This window comes from Canis aureus, chromosome 35, assembly GCF_053574225.1.
Source record: "Canis aureus isolate CA01 chromosome 35, VMU_Caureus_v.1.0, whole genome shotgun sequence".
Taxonomy (NCBI): domain Eukaryota; kingdom Metazoa; phylum Chordata; class Mammalia; order Carnivora; family Canidae; genus Canis; species Canis aureus.
This window is the reverse complement of record NC_135645.1, coordinates 3,941,991-3,960,294: the sequence shown is the minus strand read 5'-3', so window position 1 is coordinate 3,960,294 and position 18,304 is coordinate 3,941,991. Positions and strand designations below refer to the sequence as shown.

The window sequence follows — 18,304 nt, the reverse complement described above, 5'->3', positions numbered from 1 at the left end:
GGCAGACTCTCAGTCACTGAGCCACCCAGGCGTCCCTGCTAACTCCATTACCAAGGAACTCTTGATGCTATAGGTGTTTATAGTCTACTCCTTGTCTTTAAAGCTTGTCCCCTGACCCTCTGCTTTAGCCAAGGAAGTCTGAAACCATGCCTGTGTTTGGGGGATGCCTCTATTTTCAGAGACAAGTTATCCTAGTATGCTCTGTTTTTTCCTTGAGGAGAAAGCAAAAAAAATAATGGGCCGGGGCTGCAGCAGGCGAATGGAAGGCTTGAATATTCTAGGGCATTTTACCTGGTTGAAATAGAGACTGGGGAGAGAAGAGCAGAAATTGCAACTATCTACGTGTCCCAATTATCTGACTCAGGACAACCACAGGCCCTGCTTGAAAGCCCAGTGGCTGAAGGATCAATAACCCAGCTCTTATACCCATTTTTGGCATATCAATTGGGTAATGTTGATACGGGGTCAAGTACAAGGCAGGGGCTAGAAGGTTTGGAAACCAAAGAATGCCTAAGAACTGTACCGAGAGTGAAGTCCAACTCTGGCCCTGGGACAGGAACTGTTGTTTATTTGGTCAGAGGATGAGCAGAAGCCTGTCGTGATCTGTACCCCAATTTGGGGTGATGACAGGCATCAACGCAGTGCTTTCACAATACTCTAGTTGATATTCTCTAAGCACATTCTTATTTCAAGACTATGCCAGGAGGTAGGATAAACCAAATGGGACATTGAATATGAACATTGAGTATGAATTCTAGCATGTAAGGTCTTGTAACCACGTAGTTGATGAGAGCCAAGGATTGAGTATTAGGATTGGTGGGGAGTGATGTATTCGTTAATTTATTAATTCATTCACTAAATATTTATGGAGCATTTACTTGGTGCCAGGCACTAAGGGAAAGAGATGAAAGACATTATCTGCCTCTAGGCAGACGAGAAAGGCAAACATTTGCATTAGAATATGGCAAGTACCAAGGAGGGGATTGGCACAGATCACTCTGGGAGCTCAGAAGAGCACATCTAAACCAAACTTGGGTGAGACGTGGATAAGAGGGTGGACCTCCAGGAGAAAGTGATACGGAGGCTGGGTCTTAAAGGATAAGAGTTGGTTATGTACAATAAGTGTAAGAAGGGCCTCCCAAGCAGAAGCATAGGGGCTGGATTCAGTGCAGTGAGTTTCTGGAAGTGTCAGCAGTTTATTTCCTAGGCTGTTGGGAATATGTGTGAGTTGAAGCTGTTGAGAAAAAGCAAGTGTCAGATGAAGAAGGGCCTTGGCATGCCATGCTAAGATATTTTACTCCAAAGGCAGTGGGAAGCCACTGAACAGTTTTAAGTAGAAGAGAGATATGACTGAATTTGAAATTTAGAATCTCTTTTTGGTAGTCATAGGAAGGCAGCCTGGGCAGCAGGGAAAGCAGAGAGCCCAGCTTCTAGCATTGACCCCATTCCCTCCTACCTGTCTTTATTATCCCCCTTCCTTTATAAAATCTATTCCCTAACTCTTTTCTGCCATATCCAGTACGATTTCCTACCACTGTCTAATTCGCTCAAGTTGACTCAACTTATCCAAACATATCATGCCCATTCCCATCTCTGTGCCTTGTTCATTCAGTAAACATTTAACAAGTGCCTATTGTATACCAGCCATGGTTCTGGCATGAAGAACCAAAGATGAATGAAACATGGAACCTGCATTTGAGAAGCTCACAGACCAGTAGGGAGATAACCATGGAAGCACATTGTTATTGTGGGCAAGGGTAATGGATACGGAATGGGATAAACATAGAGTACCAGGGGCATAAAGAAATGAGAAGCCTTCTTCCTTCTCTGCTGAATCCTGGCCATCCTTAGGCTTCTGCTTTCACTCTGTATAGAGGCACACCAGTGTCTCTATACACTATACACCCATCACATCTGTCTCCTATGTAGGATTGTTCATTGGCTTCCCGCTGCCTTTGGGGTAAAACACGTCAGCATGGCTTGCCAAGGCCCTTCTTCATCTGACAGGATAGTGTAATGGGTTGGAGCTCAGGCTCTGAAACCAGAAAAGATTTTAATCTTGGTTCTATCACTTATGAGATATATGACCTTGGCCAGAAATTATTCCATACCTCAGTTTCTTCCTCTGTAAAATGGGGCTGATAACTGTAGCAACTTCATAGGGTTATTTTGAAGATTAAGGCAGTTAATCTAAATATAAATCTTTAGATTGTCCTTGGCATGTGAAAATTATTCAATAATTATTGACTATTTTTATTCTCAGTTTGTATCCATTTTCTCAGCATCTATATCATGTCAGGAAACCTTAACCTTTAATTATTATTTACTTGCCCAGTTTTATGAGTTGCCATATTTCTTTCAAGAGTGATTATACAATAATCTTTGGAGGCAGCCAGCATACATTGTATTTGGATCTGTACTCCTGACAGACTTACAGCGTTAGGTGTGTCTTGGGGTGATCCGCCGTCCCAGCTTGCTCAGAATCGATGCGACTTCTAGTGTTAGTAGCAGAGGAAGTCCCCAGTGGGACAAATTGTCCACTTTATATGCAGTGAGTACTTAAATTCTGCTTTTTATTTATCTCCTATTCGTCCCAAACTTAACTTTCAAATGAGCTCGCTTTGGCTTTGCCACAAATATTTATTTATTGCTTCGAAATTATAAAGTCACAACCTCTGGGTTTCTTTGGGGTTTCCTGAAATTCTCTGGGGTTTAAGGTAAAAGATATGAAGGATTCCTTAAAAAAAAAAAAAAAAAAAGAGAGAGAGAGAGAGAGAGAGACAAAAAAAAAAACAAAAAACAAAAACAAGCCTCTCTCCCATCTGTTCTGGTTGTATTTACTAGAAATTCTGGATAAACCCTTAAGAGCCTCATTCAACCTGGCTCTCAGCCCAGGAGGTCTCTCCTGCCCATCATTTCCCATCTCTCTTGGCATTTCCATCATGACTCTGAGTACTTCCTTCATTTGCTTTCCAGAATCAACATACCCTTAGTTAAGTGGCAAAGCCTCTTTCCTCACACAAGGATCATGTGGTTCTATGAATTCCCTACTAGGGGCCAAAGGATTTTTCCTCCTTTTCAAATCCAACTACCCCCCTACCTCACCTGCATTGGGGCAGCATTTGCCCTAGGCTGTTGTTGTTCAGATAGCATTCCTTAAGGATCCACTGGAACCTCCCTAAGTGTTTCTTAAAACCATGGCAAGTGTTTACTGAAGGTTTGCCCATCTTCCTCAGTACAGTCAAGAGTCTGTCTCAACAGCCTCTGAAAGTTTCTACCCCCGTGCATGAGTAGTTTCTTGAGGCTGCATCAGAAATTGGGTAGCTTAAACAACAGACATTTGTTGCCTCTCAGTTCTGGAGGCTAGAAGTACAAGATCAGTTTGGTTCTTTTGAGGGATATGTGGGAGAATTTGTTCCATGCCTCTCTTTACTCTAATAGTTTGCTGGCACTGTTCATCATTCCTTGGCTGGTAGATACATCCCCGAATCTCTGCTTCATCTTCACACGGTGTTCTTTCTGTAAGGACACCAGTTGTGTTGGATTAGGAACCCACTCTTCTCCAATAGGACTTAATCCTAATTAATTACATCTACAATGACTTGGTTTACAAATAAGGTCACATTCTGAGGTTCTGAGGGTTAGGACTTCAACATGTGAGTTTCCGGAGGGGGTGGGAGGGCGGGGAGTACAATTCGATCGTTAATGCCCAGATCTTCAGGTGAGTCTAAAAAAAAAAAAAAAAAAAAAAACCTCCCAAAACAAGACAAACATGAAATTTATGAACAAAGCCATTGCTTATAAATCCGTTTCAGTTCTCACTCCCTTTGCCTTTGATACTTTTCTGCTGCCAGATTTGCATCCTCACCAGTAACCACTTGTTTACCGCTCTATAGGGCATGTATGATTTTAGAGGTATTAAGAGATATGATATATGCTTGAGTCACCGGTTCTAAATCAGGGTATAGGAGTTATGTGTTTAAAAGGAAGCCTGCTGAGGAGAAGTTGAATCCGTGGCATAACTCTCCTAAAGGCAGCGACTCCCATTCTGATGAATAATAATTACAAGCTGGTTGCCTTTTTAAATGCTCTAGAGAATACCACGGTGTGTACAGACATGGGTTGGAGGAGTGTGTGTGTGTGTGTGTGTGTGTGTGTGTGATGTGCATGTGCAGGCAGGAACTTGGGATAAAATCCCCAGGCTCCTCCCAGCCTTCCTGCAGACAGCAGCCTTCGCTGGGTTGCAGGGAATAGCCTGCACCTCCTCGCTCTGACCGGGGCTGCTTCCTGGCGGGGGCTCCCGGGGGTCCCCGGCCCCTTCCCCTGCAAAGACGGAGCTCCCTTCCAAGAGATAAACACCAGCAGCCAGAGGGACCTGGGCGGGGGACGCCGGACAGGTGGCCCGCTTCCCGGGTGTCGTCACCTGGAAACACCGACGGGGCCCAGATGCGGCACCTGTGACTCTGGCAGCCCCGGCCTGGCAGGGGGAGGCAGGGGGGCATCTCGGCCAGGCCGGGGGTCCTCGATGTGCCCCACGGGCGCTGGCTCCTCCCGGGGACGGAGGAGGCTTGTGGCTCGTGCCCGCTGACGCCGAGCTGCCGGGCAGGCTGCCAGCTTGGGGACAGGGCTCCTCGGTGCCAGCGGCCGGCGCGGGGAGCCGGGGGCAGCCGGGGGGCCGGGGGGCCGGGGGGCTGCTCGCTGACTCTCCCTCACTGTTGCTGCTGCCAGAACACCTACACCAACGCGGACAAGCTGCTGGAGGCCGCCGAGCAGCTGGCCCAGACCGGGGAGTGTGACCCCGAGGAGATCTACAAGGCGGCGCGGCACCTGGAGGTGCGCATCCAGGACTTCGTGCGCCGCGTGGAGCAGCGGAAGCTTCTCCTGGACATGTCGGTCTCCTTCCACACGCACACCAAAGAGGTGAGGCGGGGAGGGGGGACGCAGGGCTGGCAGGTGTCGGGTCAGTTCCCCAGCAGGGTGGCCCCTGAGCTGGGCCCAGGGCCTGGGTGGGCGTGGGCCCCCCAGCCGTGATGTACCGACCACCTGCCCCTGATAATCCCTATTTAGGTCTGGACCCAAATGGAACAAAATTTCCTTCTCATCTCCAGTGGGGAGGGGGCCACCGAGGCAGGGAGTTCAGGGAGTGTGCAGCTAGCGAGCTTTGGGGCTCCCTGGGCAACAGGCAGTGGGACGTTGCGGGCTCCCACCCCACGGCCACCCTCTCTGGGTTGCTGTTTCCCCGTCAGAAATCAGTCCCGCGGAACTTTGATCATCCTTGCTACCAGCGAGCGGCATCCAGAGTTTGCAAATGTGTTCTATGTTTTTCTTTTATCTTTTTAAAACAGAGGATTAAATCTGCTTAATGAGGTCTGCCAGAGGGTGATGTTAAAGCGGGCTGGTTCTCGACTTGCCCGATTGGGGGGTGGCAGTGAAGAAAGGGGGACAGGGGGACAGAGGAACCCCTCATGCAGGAGGAAGCCATCTGGGCTTGAATCTGGCCCCGAATCCTTCGCCAAGTGGAGATGGGAGAGGGGAGGATGGATTGTGTTACACTGTCGGCAGGGCCGGGGGCTCATGGAGAGGAGGGGGTTGCAGACCGGCAGTGGCTTTTCATTTCTGATTAACATGGGACACTCTGAAACTGAGTAAGTGGCCAGCAAGGAGGCACATTTAGCATCCTCTGTAATAACACCCTTAGCAGATGAACTCATTAGGTGTATGCATGCTTGTGTTCCCCCAGGAATTCATTTTAATGGAGTATTAATTAAAGTTTGATTGCTTCTCAGGAAAAAAAAAATTTAACCCTACTTAATTAAGTTGATTTTTGATATTTGAAATGCATTAAGAAGCCTGGTTGTTACTCCTTCACAGGCTTTTCTGACACTTGGTGGGAATGAATACAAATCATTGCAGTGCCTATCAGAGAAAAACATGAAAAGATAATGTTTTCTAAACTGAGATTCCCCAGGCAGATGAAGGGCTGGTGAGCTCCCTGACGATGGCTGTGCTTCCTCTCTGTGGGACCCACAGCCACTCTCTGATGAGTGTCTGTAAAGCAAGGGGATTAGCTTTAATCCAGGTTTTCCTGCCTGGTTGTCTGCTTGCTTGTGGCTCACCCGATTCTTAATAATGGTTTTGGAAACCAAAGGCATGCGTATTCTCTTTTAATTATGAGCCTGTGGGTGATGGAATGGAGCATGAATGAATGGGAGTCATATTCCCGGTGAGGGCTGTGGGGGTGCTAGCTGCCCGGGGAGGTGGTGGATGAGGGCAGTTTCACTCCATCTCCCATGTTCTGTGCATGGAGCTGAAAGGCTGGGGTTCTAGTCCACATTCTGCAGCTAAGGAACCAGGGGACCTTGTGCCGATCGCCGTGGCCCTGGCCCTGGGTTGCCTCATCTATAAAACTCTTTAGTTGGATTCGGCGATCCTGAGGCCCTTCGTAGTTCTAATGTTCAGGATTCCTTTCTGTTTCTTCTCCCCTTCTTTACTTGATGTTGATAATAATAAGTAATAGTAATTAAGTCTGGAGTAATACAAGTGACTTACCTGACCTGAGATGTGGTTCACTGTAAGCACTCAACATCGAGGACGTAGTATTTTTTTTTTTTTAACAGGGTACCTACTACTTGCCAGATACATGGAATCCTCATGATGATCTTATGATCTAGATTTTCTTAAACATGTTTTCAGATGGGGACACTGAGGCTCACAAAAGAGTCTGTCTACGTTATGGAGCTTCTCATCCAGCAGAGATTTCTACCTGTCTTCCTGAAGGTTGTTCCCGCTTGCCTCAGCTCTTCCATACTCTCTCCTCCTATTCTCCTCTTGTGTCTCCTCCTCTCCTCTGCTTTTCTTCCCTCTCCTACTCTTCCTTTTCCTCTTTACATTTTCAGCCATCAAAGCAGGACCTTGATGGGGAGGGTCGATCTTAGCAGAGAAATGTAAAGTGTGGCCAGGTTGTGGGTGTGGGAAACAGATGCTCATAAATACTGCCATAGATCCTTCCTGGCTACTTATGGCTAATTTCTTCCTCCTCCTTCTTTTTTTTTTTTTTTTTTTTTTTTTTTTTTTTTTAAGTAAGCTCCATGCTCAGTGTGAAGCCCATCACGGGGCTTCAACTCATGACCCTGAGATCAAGACTTGAGCTTAAAAAAAAAAAAAAATTAAAAAAATAAAAAAGACCTGAGCTTAGATCAAGAGTCGGACACTTAACTGACTGAGCCACCCACCTGCCCCTCCTCTTTCCTTTTCTTTCTTCCTATCTGCATACAATCATTTGCTGAGCTTTTGCACTAGTGTCACCATGTAATAGAATGTTGTTGTGAGATATGATTTTGAAGGAATTAGATAGAGCCCCCCGTACAGGAGATTTCTGAGCAGGAACTCAACAGCCATCTTCATAAATGATTTAACCGTGACTTCCCAGGACTCCCCAAGCTGAAGTTCATAATTTTACTTTTCCCCACTTCCTACATCAAAAGGTTTACTCTAATTAGGACCAGAGAGGAAGCAGGAGGAGGATATGAAAAAGATACTCTCCAGGCCCATTTCTTCTGCAGATTGAAGAGTCCGTTTAATCCTTTTGGCCCTGCTTCCTGAATTCTTGGTGACCATGGGAGTCTGGAAGATTAAAACCTTCTAACCATTTTATTGCAGTGTTCTTCATAATTTGAATAATTAGAAACTATCTAAATATTCCACACTGAGTGATTCATTAAACAAATCAGAGTGCATCTAGCTAGTGAAATATTATACGGTCATTATAAATCACATTGTGAAAGATCATTAATAGCATGAGAAAGGGCTTGGGGTATAATACAGGAGACACTGCACGTCCAGCGTGACCACAATTTTGATATACACATAGAATAAAGATTAGGAAGGAAGTATACAAAGAAGTTAAATGTCATGAGTGACTTAATTTTCTTTTGCATTCTTTTGTTTTATGACTTTCCTTCGATGCCATGTTTGATTGAAAATAACAATCCCAATAACGTTATTTTACAAAAATAAAATTTGTCATCTCTACTTGGAGAGAAGAGCTACACTATAAAGAGGTGAAAAAACACGTGCCTGGGACCTTCGTAGGCTTACAGAGCCTCAGCTATTAGTATCTGTTGTGCTGAACTTTCAAATAGCTTCTTTTTGCCTGGGGACAGGAGGGCAGCTGGCATTTTGCTGGTCTGGAGGGTTAGGGAGGATGTAGGGAGAAGAATTTACCCAAGTCCTCATTTGTTTTGTCCAAGGAGAAGGCATTTGTAGCAAGTGTCATCTGCTCTGCAGAGACTGTCCAGACAGAATTTTCTTTCCTTGCTGCGTTTCCATGGAAATGCTGCAATTGCTGGGCTTTCAAAATATTCGTTTTTAGGTATTTTTGTGGTAATAATATGAGAGTCAAGTTAACTAAAGAATGTGGCCAAGGGGCCGCTGGGTGGCTCAGCGGCTGAGCACCTGCCTTTGGCTCAGGTTGTGATCTCAGGGTCCTGGGATCGAGTCCCATATCGGGCTCCCTGCAGGGACCCTGCTTCTCCCTCTGCCTGTGTCTCTGCCTCTCTCTCTCTCTGTATGTCTCTCATGAATAGATATACAAAATCTTAAAAAAAAAAAAAAAAAAAAAAAAAAAGTATGGCCAAGATAATCAACCTTAACTCTTTATTACACAGCTTCACTAGATGCCCATTTCTATTTGTTTCTAAACCTGTGAAATCATTCTTCCATGCTATTTTCTGTTCAGTCGTGCACCACACATGCACACACACACACGCACACACACACCCCACAAACACCTCAGACACTCACATTTACACATATTCCTGTACCCACCCACTGTAGAACCCAAACTAAAAAAAAAAAAAAATCAGTCTCCTAAAGGGATGATGCTTTCAAGAGCAAGACTGCTTTATCCTCTATTTCAATTGCCAAACTGTCATGGTGTTTATTTAAGAAATAAAAGCTGGTAGTCGATGCCAAAGAAAAACGATCTCTTCAAAATGAGGGAAGGGCAGTTCACCCTGTGGAACCAGTGTCTGTTAGACGTCTTAGGGCAGTCAGTTGTAGCCGATCAGGAGGTGAAGGCTATAGGGTAAAATACCTCTTTCCATAACCACTCATCCATAAGCCTTATTATTTCTGCAAACCTCCTAGTGTCTCCCTTTCTGCCTTTTTTCTGTTGCCTCTTTCTCAGGCTGCTTCACTCTGCAGGCAGGATGGGCTCCGTGGGCTGGCCCCTCCTGAGCTCACTGGTTCACTATTAGGACTAATTTTGTGGAGTGCATTCAAAGGCCCCTTTGACTCTACTCCTGCTAAGGTTCTAGAACTTCTCGAATTAGGTCCATTGTTTGGATGTAAGCATTTGGGGCCACAACCACGTGTGTTCTCTGCGAGGAAGAACACGTAAAACCAGCAAAGTGTGTGTATCGACACGGACCAAGTAACCACGGCCAACCAAAGAGCAGACCCCTGAAGGAATGGGTCAGAGGACAGGTGTGTTTGACCAAGAGGAGCATCTAGAAGCGAGTGAGACATGAGAGTCATTCTGGGAGTAGTGGATTGATGGGAAAGATGCAGTGCTAACGTGTTAGGATAAAAAGGGATTACCCTATGGGAGAGAAACCAAAATAGAGAATTGTAGGGGAAAAAACAACAACACGTGGCTCCTGCTACCAATGACCTCAAATACTCCATGATTTTACTTGGTTTGGGCAGTCATTGCCTGTGGTAGCTTGAGGTGAGAGACCATTCTGACTGGGTCTCACTGGCTGCCTGATAATTAATAAGTTAGTAATAGAAATGGCTTTCCGGTGTGGATTCTTTTCAAAGCAATCCAGACATGCTCTTCAATGATAAATCAGATGGACACATACACAGAAGGAAACCCATAGGACATTCAGATAGGAAAATTGCAACCTAAGAATGTAATATTGATCCTTACTCATAGTGTAGGGTTATATATGTCCATTTTATATATGCCTTTATATATGCTTATTCAAAAAATTACATTAGGAGCATGCAATTAAAATGTGCTGCCATTAGGAGGTAACTATGTGCACGTGGCCTCATGGGGTTGCACGTGGCTCATGACTCAAGATTTCTAAGTTGTAAATAGTGTCTTAACTTGATATCACAATTATCCTCAAACTGATGTTAAACTTTCTGGACTTTGGATGTCTCAGTGCCTGAGCTGTACCTGTGTTTCAGTTTAGAGAGCCATTTCTTCTTGACATCAGCCTTTGGAGAGAGACCATAGCAAGTTAGAGCTGAAAGGGATTTTAGAGACAAGCGGGAGAGCCCAGACATACATGTGCATACACACGCACACACTCACCAGTTTAACTAGGAAGTGGTTGAAGTAAAGTAGTTGCGTAGGCAGAGAGGGGAAGAATCAATAATTATTGCCGGGAAGTATCAGTTCCATTCAAGAGCTCTTTTCCTTCTTGTTTGTTTTTGTAACAGAAGGAAAAATAGAGAAAGACGTCACTAACCCTTTGTCTTTGGTGCTGAAGTCTCCTTCTCCATCTCCAAGCCAAATTCTCTTTAATCACTAGCAATTTTATTTGACATTTTATCCTCTTTTAGGTAGACCAGCGCTTCCTTTCAGGCTGCTTACCCCTGGGCTGAGCCGCATCAAGTATTGTCCTTCGTCATTTATCTCTTAGCTGGTTTTCTGTAGCAGAAAGTAGGTTTTGACTCTGCCTCAGACAAGAGTTTGTTTATAATATAGTAGAATATGTGAGCAGAAATGTGAGAAAGCAGTTTCAATTCACTAGTGAACCACATCTCAGGTCAAAATCATGGTAACATTTCTAGGAATCAACATCTAGTGGCCTGGAGTGTGCAGAGCACATTTTTCTAATAATATTGATTTCAGAGGTCAGAGTATATCCTCAGATGTCCCCCTAGTCTTAACCTAGTCCCTTTGTAACACTGACCTCTCATTTTTATCTGGCAATTTGTCCCCAATTTCTTTGCCCCGCTGTTTAGCCACATGACCATCAGGAGGAGGGAGTGCCATGAGTCATGGTGGACTTCCTCAGAAAGAGAACTTGAACACAGAAGTGTTCAAGTTTTATTAAAAATAAGGGGGTGGGGATGCCTGAGTGGCTCAGTCAGTTAGGTGTCCGATTTTGATCTCAGTTCAGGTCTTGGTCTCAGGGTCATGAGTTCAAGCCCCATGTTGGGCTCCACAGGGAGCTGAGCGTGAAGCAAAAAAAAAAAAAAAAAAAGAGAGAGAGAGAGAGAAAGAAAAGACCTCTAAGCTATGAAGCCATTACAATAGCTTAAGGATGATACTGAGAACAAAATTATCTTGAGTCAAAGAAAATTCTCAAGATCCCTCTACCCTGATCAGTCTTCTGTCTCAATGCCTGTCCTCCCGCAAGACATCAAGTTTCTAGAATCTGAAAGAAAGAAAGAAAGAAAGAAAGAAAGAAAGAAAGAAAGAAAGAAAGAAAGACGGACGGACACTTGGGTGGCTCAGTGGTTGAGCATCTACCTTTTGCTCAGGTCATGATCCTGGGGTCCCAGGATCGAGTCCCACATTGGGCTCCCGGCAGGGATCCTGCTTCTCCCTCTACCTGTGTCCCTGCCTCTCTCACTCTCTGTGTCTCTCATGAATAAATTAAAAAAATCTTAAAAAAAGAAAAAGGACATCAAGTTTCTTTTCCTTCTCTGACACGACTTGCTTGGTGTCCACAGTTTTTATCTCTCTTTTCATATCTTTTCCTTTCCTTCCTTTTTTCTTTCTTTCCTTTAGAAATATCTAGACATGCCTGTCTCTAGGCTTTCCTTAGATATCCTGGCACAAAGCAGCAAAAGCAGCAAAGAGAGGCCCAGCTCAACCTAGCATCCTGAAGGACCAAATCCAGTATTGATCTTTTACCAATTCCAAAATGAAGAAGTACTTCAAACTTTCCCGTTGCCTTCTAGTGGGAACTGGAGGTGACTTGCAGCAAAAGTATCTTTTAAATATAATCTATAACACTTCCTATATTCCAGGCACTGTTTCTAAATGATACATATAGGTACGGATGTCTTTATAGATCTAATGCACTCATTTGTGTATATCTACACACAGACATGCACACATGTCTATATATCAACTTATTAATAATATTTACAACTCTGTGGGGGTGAACACTATTATCCCCACTTTGCTGATAAGGAAAATCGAGGTTTGGAGGGGGTAGGTTATCTGCCCAAGGTTGTCTAGCTGATACATGGTAGAACTTGGGGCTTTACACTCTCTATTTTTTTTTTTAGAGAGATATTTTATTTATTCATGAGAGACACAGAGACAGAGGCAGAGACACAGGCAGAGGGAGAAGCAGGCTCCCTGTAGGGAGCCTAGTTCAGGACTCGATCCCAGGACCCTGGGATCACGCCCTGGGCTGAAGGTAGATGCTCAACCACTGAGCCACCCAGGCGTCCCTAGGGCTTTACACCATCAACCGCTATGCTATATTGCCTTTCTTTACAATATTTTTTCGGAGAACCCATTATCTTTTACCGAAAGACTTCACCTGTAGAAAATGGTTTTGCTCTCTAGGCAAAATGGCAGCCAGAAAGTGTGAAATAACATGAAGCACCAGTGACCAATATATCCTGAACTTCCTGATTTCAAACTGATTTAAAATAAATATATTCATGCATGTAGGAATATATTTCCCAGCTTCTGTGGTCTGGAAAACTTGTGTTTTTACAACCAAAGAAAGGTTTTTTGTAAAGGAAATAAACTGAATTACAACCAGATTATAAGCTGCCAAATGACAGGGACACTGAATAAAAATATTCTGTGTTCCTTATAGCAATCCCCACAATGCCATTGGCCTATTAATAATGCTGCATGTTTACTTAATGCATTAATAGTAAGTAATTTAATTTCCATAATCTTTGATGAGCAGAGCAGATCCTATATTCATTTTGTAGATTAGAAAACTGAGGCTCAGAGAGTTTCTCACCTGTCCAAGAAGGACATTGTTCATACCTCGTTCCATGCTGGCCCTAGGGCTTGTTAATCTTGTTAACTCAACCTCTCCTGCCACATCTGGAGCCTCTGCTACCCAAAGAACAAAGAATAACTTGTCTGAAATTTGAAGGCTATTTTTGTCTCTCTTTATTGTTTCTTTTCTTATCCCTAATTACAAAGGCCACACCCTGATTTATTTGCCATACTGAGAACAAACTAGATGAAATACTATGCTTCAGGTGGTTATCGTCCATGCTTTTAGCATGGAAGACTTACAGAAATGTTAGAACCGGAGGGCAATTAACCATTTTATTTAATGCTTTCTTTCCTCAACCTATTTTACGCAGGAAGTCATGGAGAGCCAAGGGTGGAGTGATTTACTCAAAGACACCATGAGTTCTGAAAAAGAATAAGGGCTAAAATCCACATCTGATTCCATCACTTTTCTGTGCATACTGAGCTGTTGGTTGGTTGGTTGGTTGGTTGGTTTTTCCTGGTAGACCCCTGAGCTCATCTCTCTGGCCAGCCAGGTGAAGATTCCTTATTTCTAAGCAAGCATCAAACTCATCATTTCCCTCCATCATTTTATGAGCAGGAGTGTTACAAGCAGAGCCCTGTGGCAGGCCACCGGAGATCTAGTTTCAGTATGAAGAAGAGCTTTCATTACATGAGTTTTCGGTAATTCAGTCTAGCTCCTCCTCATTTTCGGTGCTTATTCTGTTCAAAACATTATACTTACCTCTTTTAAAGTTGCCTGACCAGTAATATCACCCTGACTGCATTTCCGTGTCTTGAGTACCATGGGGAAATGGCTCACGCTTATATTGAAATTAAGATAAGCTACACTTTTAGCATCCAACCTTCTAACCCACCTAGCACCCTGAAAAGAACAACATAATTCAGCATAGCATACCTATTTTTAAAATTAATCTTCCTTCGGTCCGTATTGAACATCACGTTCTTTTTCGCATGTTTCCAAAATCATGGTAACATTTCTAGGAATCAACATCTAGTGGCCTGGAGTGTGCAGAGCCCTCGTTTCTGAAAGATGAAATAATCTATGTCCCTCATCAGTCCTGTGTTCCCTCTAGTCCCTCACAGATGGGAGACCTCTCTCCCTGCTCTATGATTGCAAGTTTCCCCGAACCACGGGGAAGTTAAGCCAGGGGTAGTTCTCACCCTTTGGGAGTGGAGACATTAATGGAGTCAACGTAGCAGAGATGAGTCATGAGTATAAATATAGGTGTGCTGATGAGAAGGACTGACTGGCTGAGGGTAGGCTGGATGACCCCTGTCTGACTTTCTTGCCCTTGTCCCAGCCCTGACCTCTCCTGTCTGCCCTGAGTGGGGTCTCTGCTCTCTCCCCGACAGTTGTGGACATGGATGGAAGACCTTCAGAAGGAGATGCTGGAGGACGTTTGTGCGGACTCAGTGGATGCGGTCCAGGAACTGATCAAGCAGTTCCAGCAGCAGCAGACCGCCACTCTGGATGCCACGCTCAATGTCATCAAGGAAGGCGAAGACCTTATCCAGCAGCTCAGGTCAGCGCCTCCCTCCCTGGGGGAGCCCAGCGAGGCCAGGTCAGCATGGGCAGTGCTTTCCAGTGAGAAATGCCCTCGACTAGATGTGAGATAAGTCATGTCCCAGTCTTGGCTCAGCCACAGCCGGCTTTGTGGTCTTGTGTGAGCTTCAGTTTCTCCATCTGTCAGATACAGAAATGCCTGTGTCATACCCAACTTGAGTTTAGAATGAAACAGTACATGGAAGAGCTCTGATGTTTCAAAGAACTAGTTATTATTTGTGATGTTATTCAGCAATCAGTAAGTACCAGAAACATAGAAATTAGCAACATTCAACACAAAATAAATAACACCTTAATCAGAATTATGGCATATTGGGTTACGTGGAGAAATAACCATCATGGGGCATAGTGTTATTTGGCTTCTGATCTCAGGCTGAACCCTAGACGCTGGTGCCCCAGTTGGCAAAAATGGTTGGCTCTGGCCCCGTGGGGATATAGAGAATGGGTTTCGTTGTCCTACTCTGCTCTCCATCACCCACATGTGACCTTTCCACCATCCCTTGCTGCCCAGAAAATACAACTCCTTCTGTATCAACCTAAACAGACACCACTACGAAGGAAAATCCTGTCGAAAACCTTATATTCATTTAGAATCCTCCACACCGTTGCCCCTCCTTTCTGCTGGCATCAATATCCAGTTTCCTGTCCCTGTCAAGGGCTCTGGCTCCTCAGACAAAATGTCACGAGGCCTTGAGCAAGCCCACAGCACCACCCCCCATGCCCAAGTGCTGCATAAATAGGACTCGGTGGCACTAATGGTGTCTGCCCGCAGGGACTTGTTCCACCTGAAATCGCCGAGTGCTGGGACAGAAATGATCTCATCAGCAAGTCCCGGGCCAGCTCTGGGGCCTGAGGGAATCACCTCAACCGGACAGGGTTGTTGTCACCCCTCCCGTACCTTTGTCCGATTAGACAAGCTAGGAGGGTTACCATAGTTACCGCAGGAAATTAACCATGTCGATTGCAGACGACACAGGAGACGTGGCGGGTCCTCCTGTCGCCTCCTAACAAGACAGCCTCTTTCCCCTCCACGTCCCCAGCTCAGCATGACCGTCTTCCTGCCTAGGGACCCTCCTGTTCTTGGCTCCCGCAGAAAGTTCCAGATAGCAGGCAGTCCGTCCGCTCTCTGGGCCTCCGATGCCTCCTCTGCGTGACTAAGGGGCAGCTCCGGGAGCCCCGTCAGCCCCAGAATTTGCAATGGTTTTGTGTTTTCCGTCCAACTGCTGTTTATAAGCTTGGTGGGTTCCATTCTGCGTGGGCTGGGTCTGCGGGGATGACACCTGCGCCCGCCACCAGCCTTGCGTGATGCCGAGGGCCTGAAGGCTACCCCGTGAGGCGGCGGCCGCGACAGCCTGATCCTGTTCTAAGGCCGAATTCCAGGGGTCTCCAAGGGAAGCCTGGCTGTGTGCCCCCCCCCCCGGCCCCCAGCCTGCCTCTAGCCAGGGCTCCCCTCCCCGATCTCAAGACAGGTGAGAGGAAAGGAAGCGAACGGGGCCCAGCGGGAAAGGGCGGCCGGCTCACGCACACGAGCACGCAGACCTCGGTCTCTGCGGCCCTTCTGGCGCTCATCACCAAAGCACCTCAGGTGGCTTTTGCAACATCTCTGTGACTCCTAGTGAGTGTGATGCTGACAAAACGGTCAGAAGTCATTCTCTTCCTCCGGGAAGCTGCGAGATGGAAAACAGACGGAGAGGAACGGTCCGAAAGAACGAGCATATCCTCCGACCGCGGAGTCCTCAGCAAAGGCATAAGCAGATGATCAAGTACAGGCCTCATAGTCTGTTCACGACTGGGGGATCTGTGCGATGCTGGGGGTTTGTGCCCCCAAGAGGCCAGAGTAGAGGGTGGAATTGGAAGCTCTCAGAGTGACAGAAGGACGGGCCCCTGACCACTGGCCTTCTGCCCCCTTCGGAAACAGCGTGAGCTCAGATACTGCTGCTCCTGAGACACACACAGGCCAGTAGGACCGGTGGTCAGAAAGCCTGCTGCTGATTGCGCCCCTGTCTTCTGACTTCTTACATTGCATAAGACACCAAATGCCACAAGATCATGAATGTGCCCGTTTATATCAAGCTTTAGGGCCCTAGAGAATCTAAACTTCTAAACACCTGTAATTGTCCTGTTATGATGATCCCTTTGGAGGCCTCCTCACCCCTTACTTCCCTGAGTAGCTCAATAGGTTTCCTTTGGGTTCCCTTCTATGACATGTCACCTCCCCCTGCCACTCTCATGTAGACCCTCCTGCTCAGAAAGTGCACATCTCCCACCGGCTTGGCTGGGTTCATCCTTTTCTTTTAATGCCCAAATCAGAACTCATCCTCTTAGCAACCTCACGGCTGTCCCAGCTTCCTGCGCGCCTACCCTCTACTCTCCCCAGCTGGACCTGTGTCCCAGTCAGCACTCGACACTCCTTATGTCCTTTCAGGATTAACAGCCATTCATGCAGCATGTTTCTGGTCCCAGGGCATATTCACATGCACGGTCTTACTTGACAGCGAAGCACAAAGTGAGCAGCACGAGGGTTATTAAGTCCACTCTGCAGGAGGCAGTTGGGGCTCCAGGAGATGATGTCCCAAGGCCGCAAGCCCCCGTGTGTCAGTGCGGGGACTTAATCTAGGCTTGCAGCCTCTAGATCCCGTGCTTTCCTAACTACCGCTTGGAGCCTGTGTAATGACACAAGCCCATGATTTTGGCAGAGCATTATAAAGTGGGTGAATAATTCTGGTAGCCATGATCTCTTTTTATTTAACAACAATCCAGTGAGGTAAAACTAGGAAGGGTGATTTTTTTTTTTCCCATATGCCTTTAGTTTGTCTGCTCTTACACATTGTGGTCAGTGTGTCTACTCTCATGCATGCGCACGTGTGTGTATTCAAGCTGTGCATAGTAGGCTACATGTATGTGTGGAACCAGTCCCTTTCCCTAATATGTTCTGCTACGTAGAGCCCTTTCTGTACATTCCTTTGTCCAATCCCCTTCACGATTCTGTCTGAGGAGTGGGAGAGCAGCTAGCCTCGGAGCTACAGCGCTGTGAACCTCAAAGAAGACATGAGTATTGTTGGTTCGCCTACTAAAGAGATAGCCCCAGGGTCATAGTAGGCGTTGATAAATGTCTTCAATGACCCAGGTGGTGATTCACACCCCCCTTACACACATGAGGAAGGCCCCCTGCCCCTATATCACTGCCCCCCCTACTCTGCCACAGGGACTCGGCTGTGTCCAACAACAAGACACCCCACAGCAGCTCCATCAGCCACATCGAGTCGGTCCTGCAGCAGCTGGATGATGCCCAGGTGCAGATGGAGGAGCTGTTCCACGAGCGGAAGATCAAGCTGGACATCTTCCTGCAGCTGCGCATCTTCGAGCAGTATACCATTGAGGTAGAGGTGGGGGAGGGGACTGGGAAAGGAGCGGGAAGGGAGTCATGGAGAATTCTGGAGGCACTGCATACTGGCCTGCTTTCTGGTCCAGGGCACTGTTTCAGGGGCTGGGAAGGGAGCCTCGGGCAGTACCGTAAGGGAAAAGTGAACAGGGAGATTGTGTATTAAGGATACATGTCTAGAATCACCGAATTCCCAATTCACATCTCGCCTTTTTCTGTGCCTCCGTCCTTCTCACCTGCTCTGCCAAGCAGAGCCTCTCTGTTTCATTTTTCTGTCTGGGAACTACTTCACCGAGAAGGTTTTTGTGGGGATTATTTGGACCCTTGGTACTTTTATTTCCTGAAAGACCATGGCGTTGGCCATTTGAGTTAG

General features: G+C 46.2%; 1 protein-coding gene across 24 annotated transcripts in view; it reads left to right on the top strand.

The window, feature by feature from the left end:
• The window catches only part of KALRN (kalirin RhoGEF kinase), a 660,095-nt gene that overhangs the window by 333,227 nt on the left and 308,564 nt on the right, over positions 1 to 18,304 (top strand). For 19 of the 24 annotated variants that reach the window (XM_077884353.1, XM_077884358.1, XM_077884350.1 and 16 more), the window contains 3 exons: positions 4,729 to 4,920; positions 14,339 to 14,547; positions 17,755 to 17,929. In XM_077884353.1, coding sequence (XP_077740479.1) covers positions 4,729 to 4,920; positions 14,339 to 14,547; positions 17,755 to 17,929 — 576 coding nt within the window. Of the gene's footprint in view, positions 1 to 3,986; positions 4,106 to 4,728; positions 4,921 to 14,338; positions 14,548 to 17,754; positions 17,930 to 18,304 lie in introns of those variants that run through there. The other 5 variants (XM_077884356.1, XM_077884355.1, XM_077884370.1 and 2 more) reach the window with 2 other exon arrangements.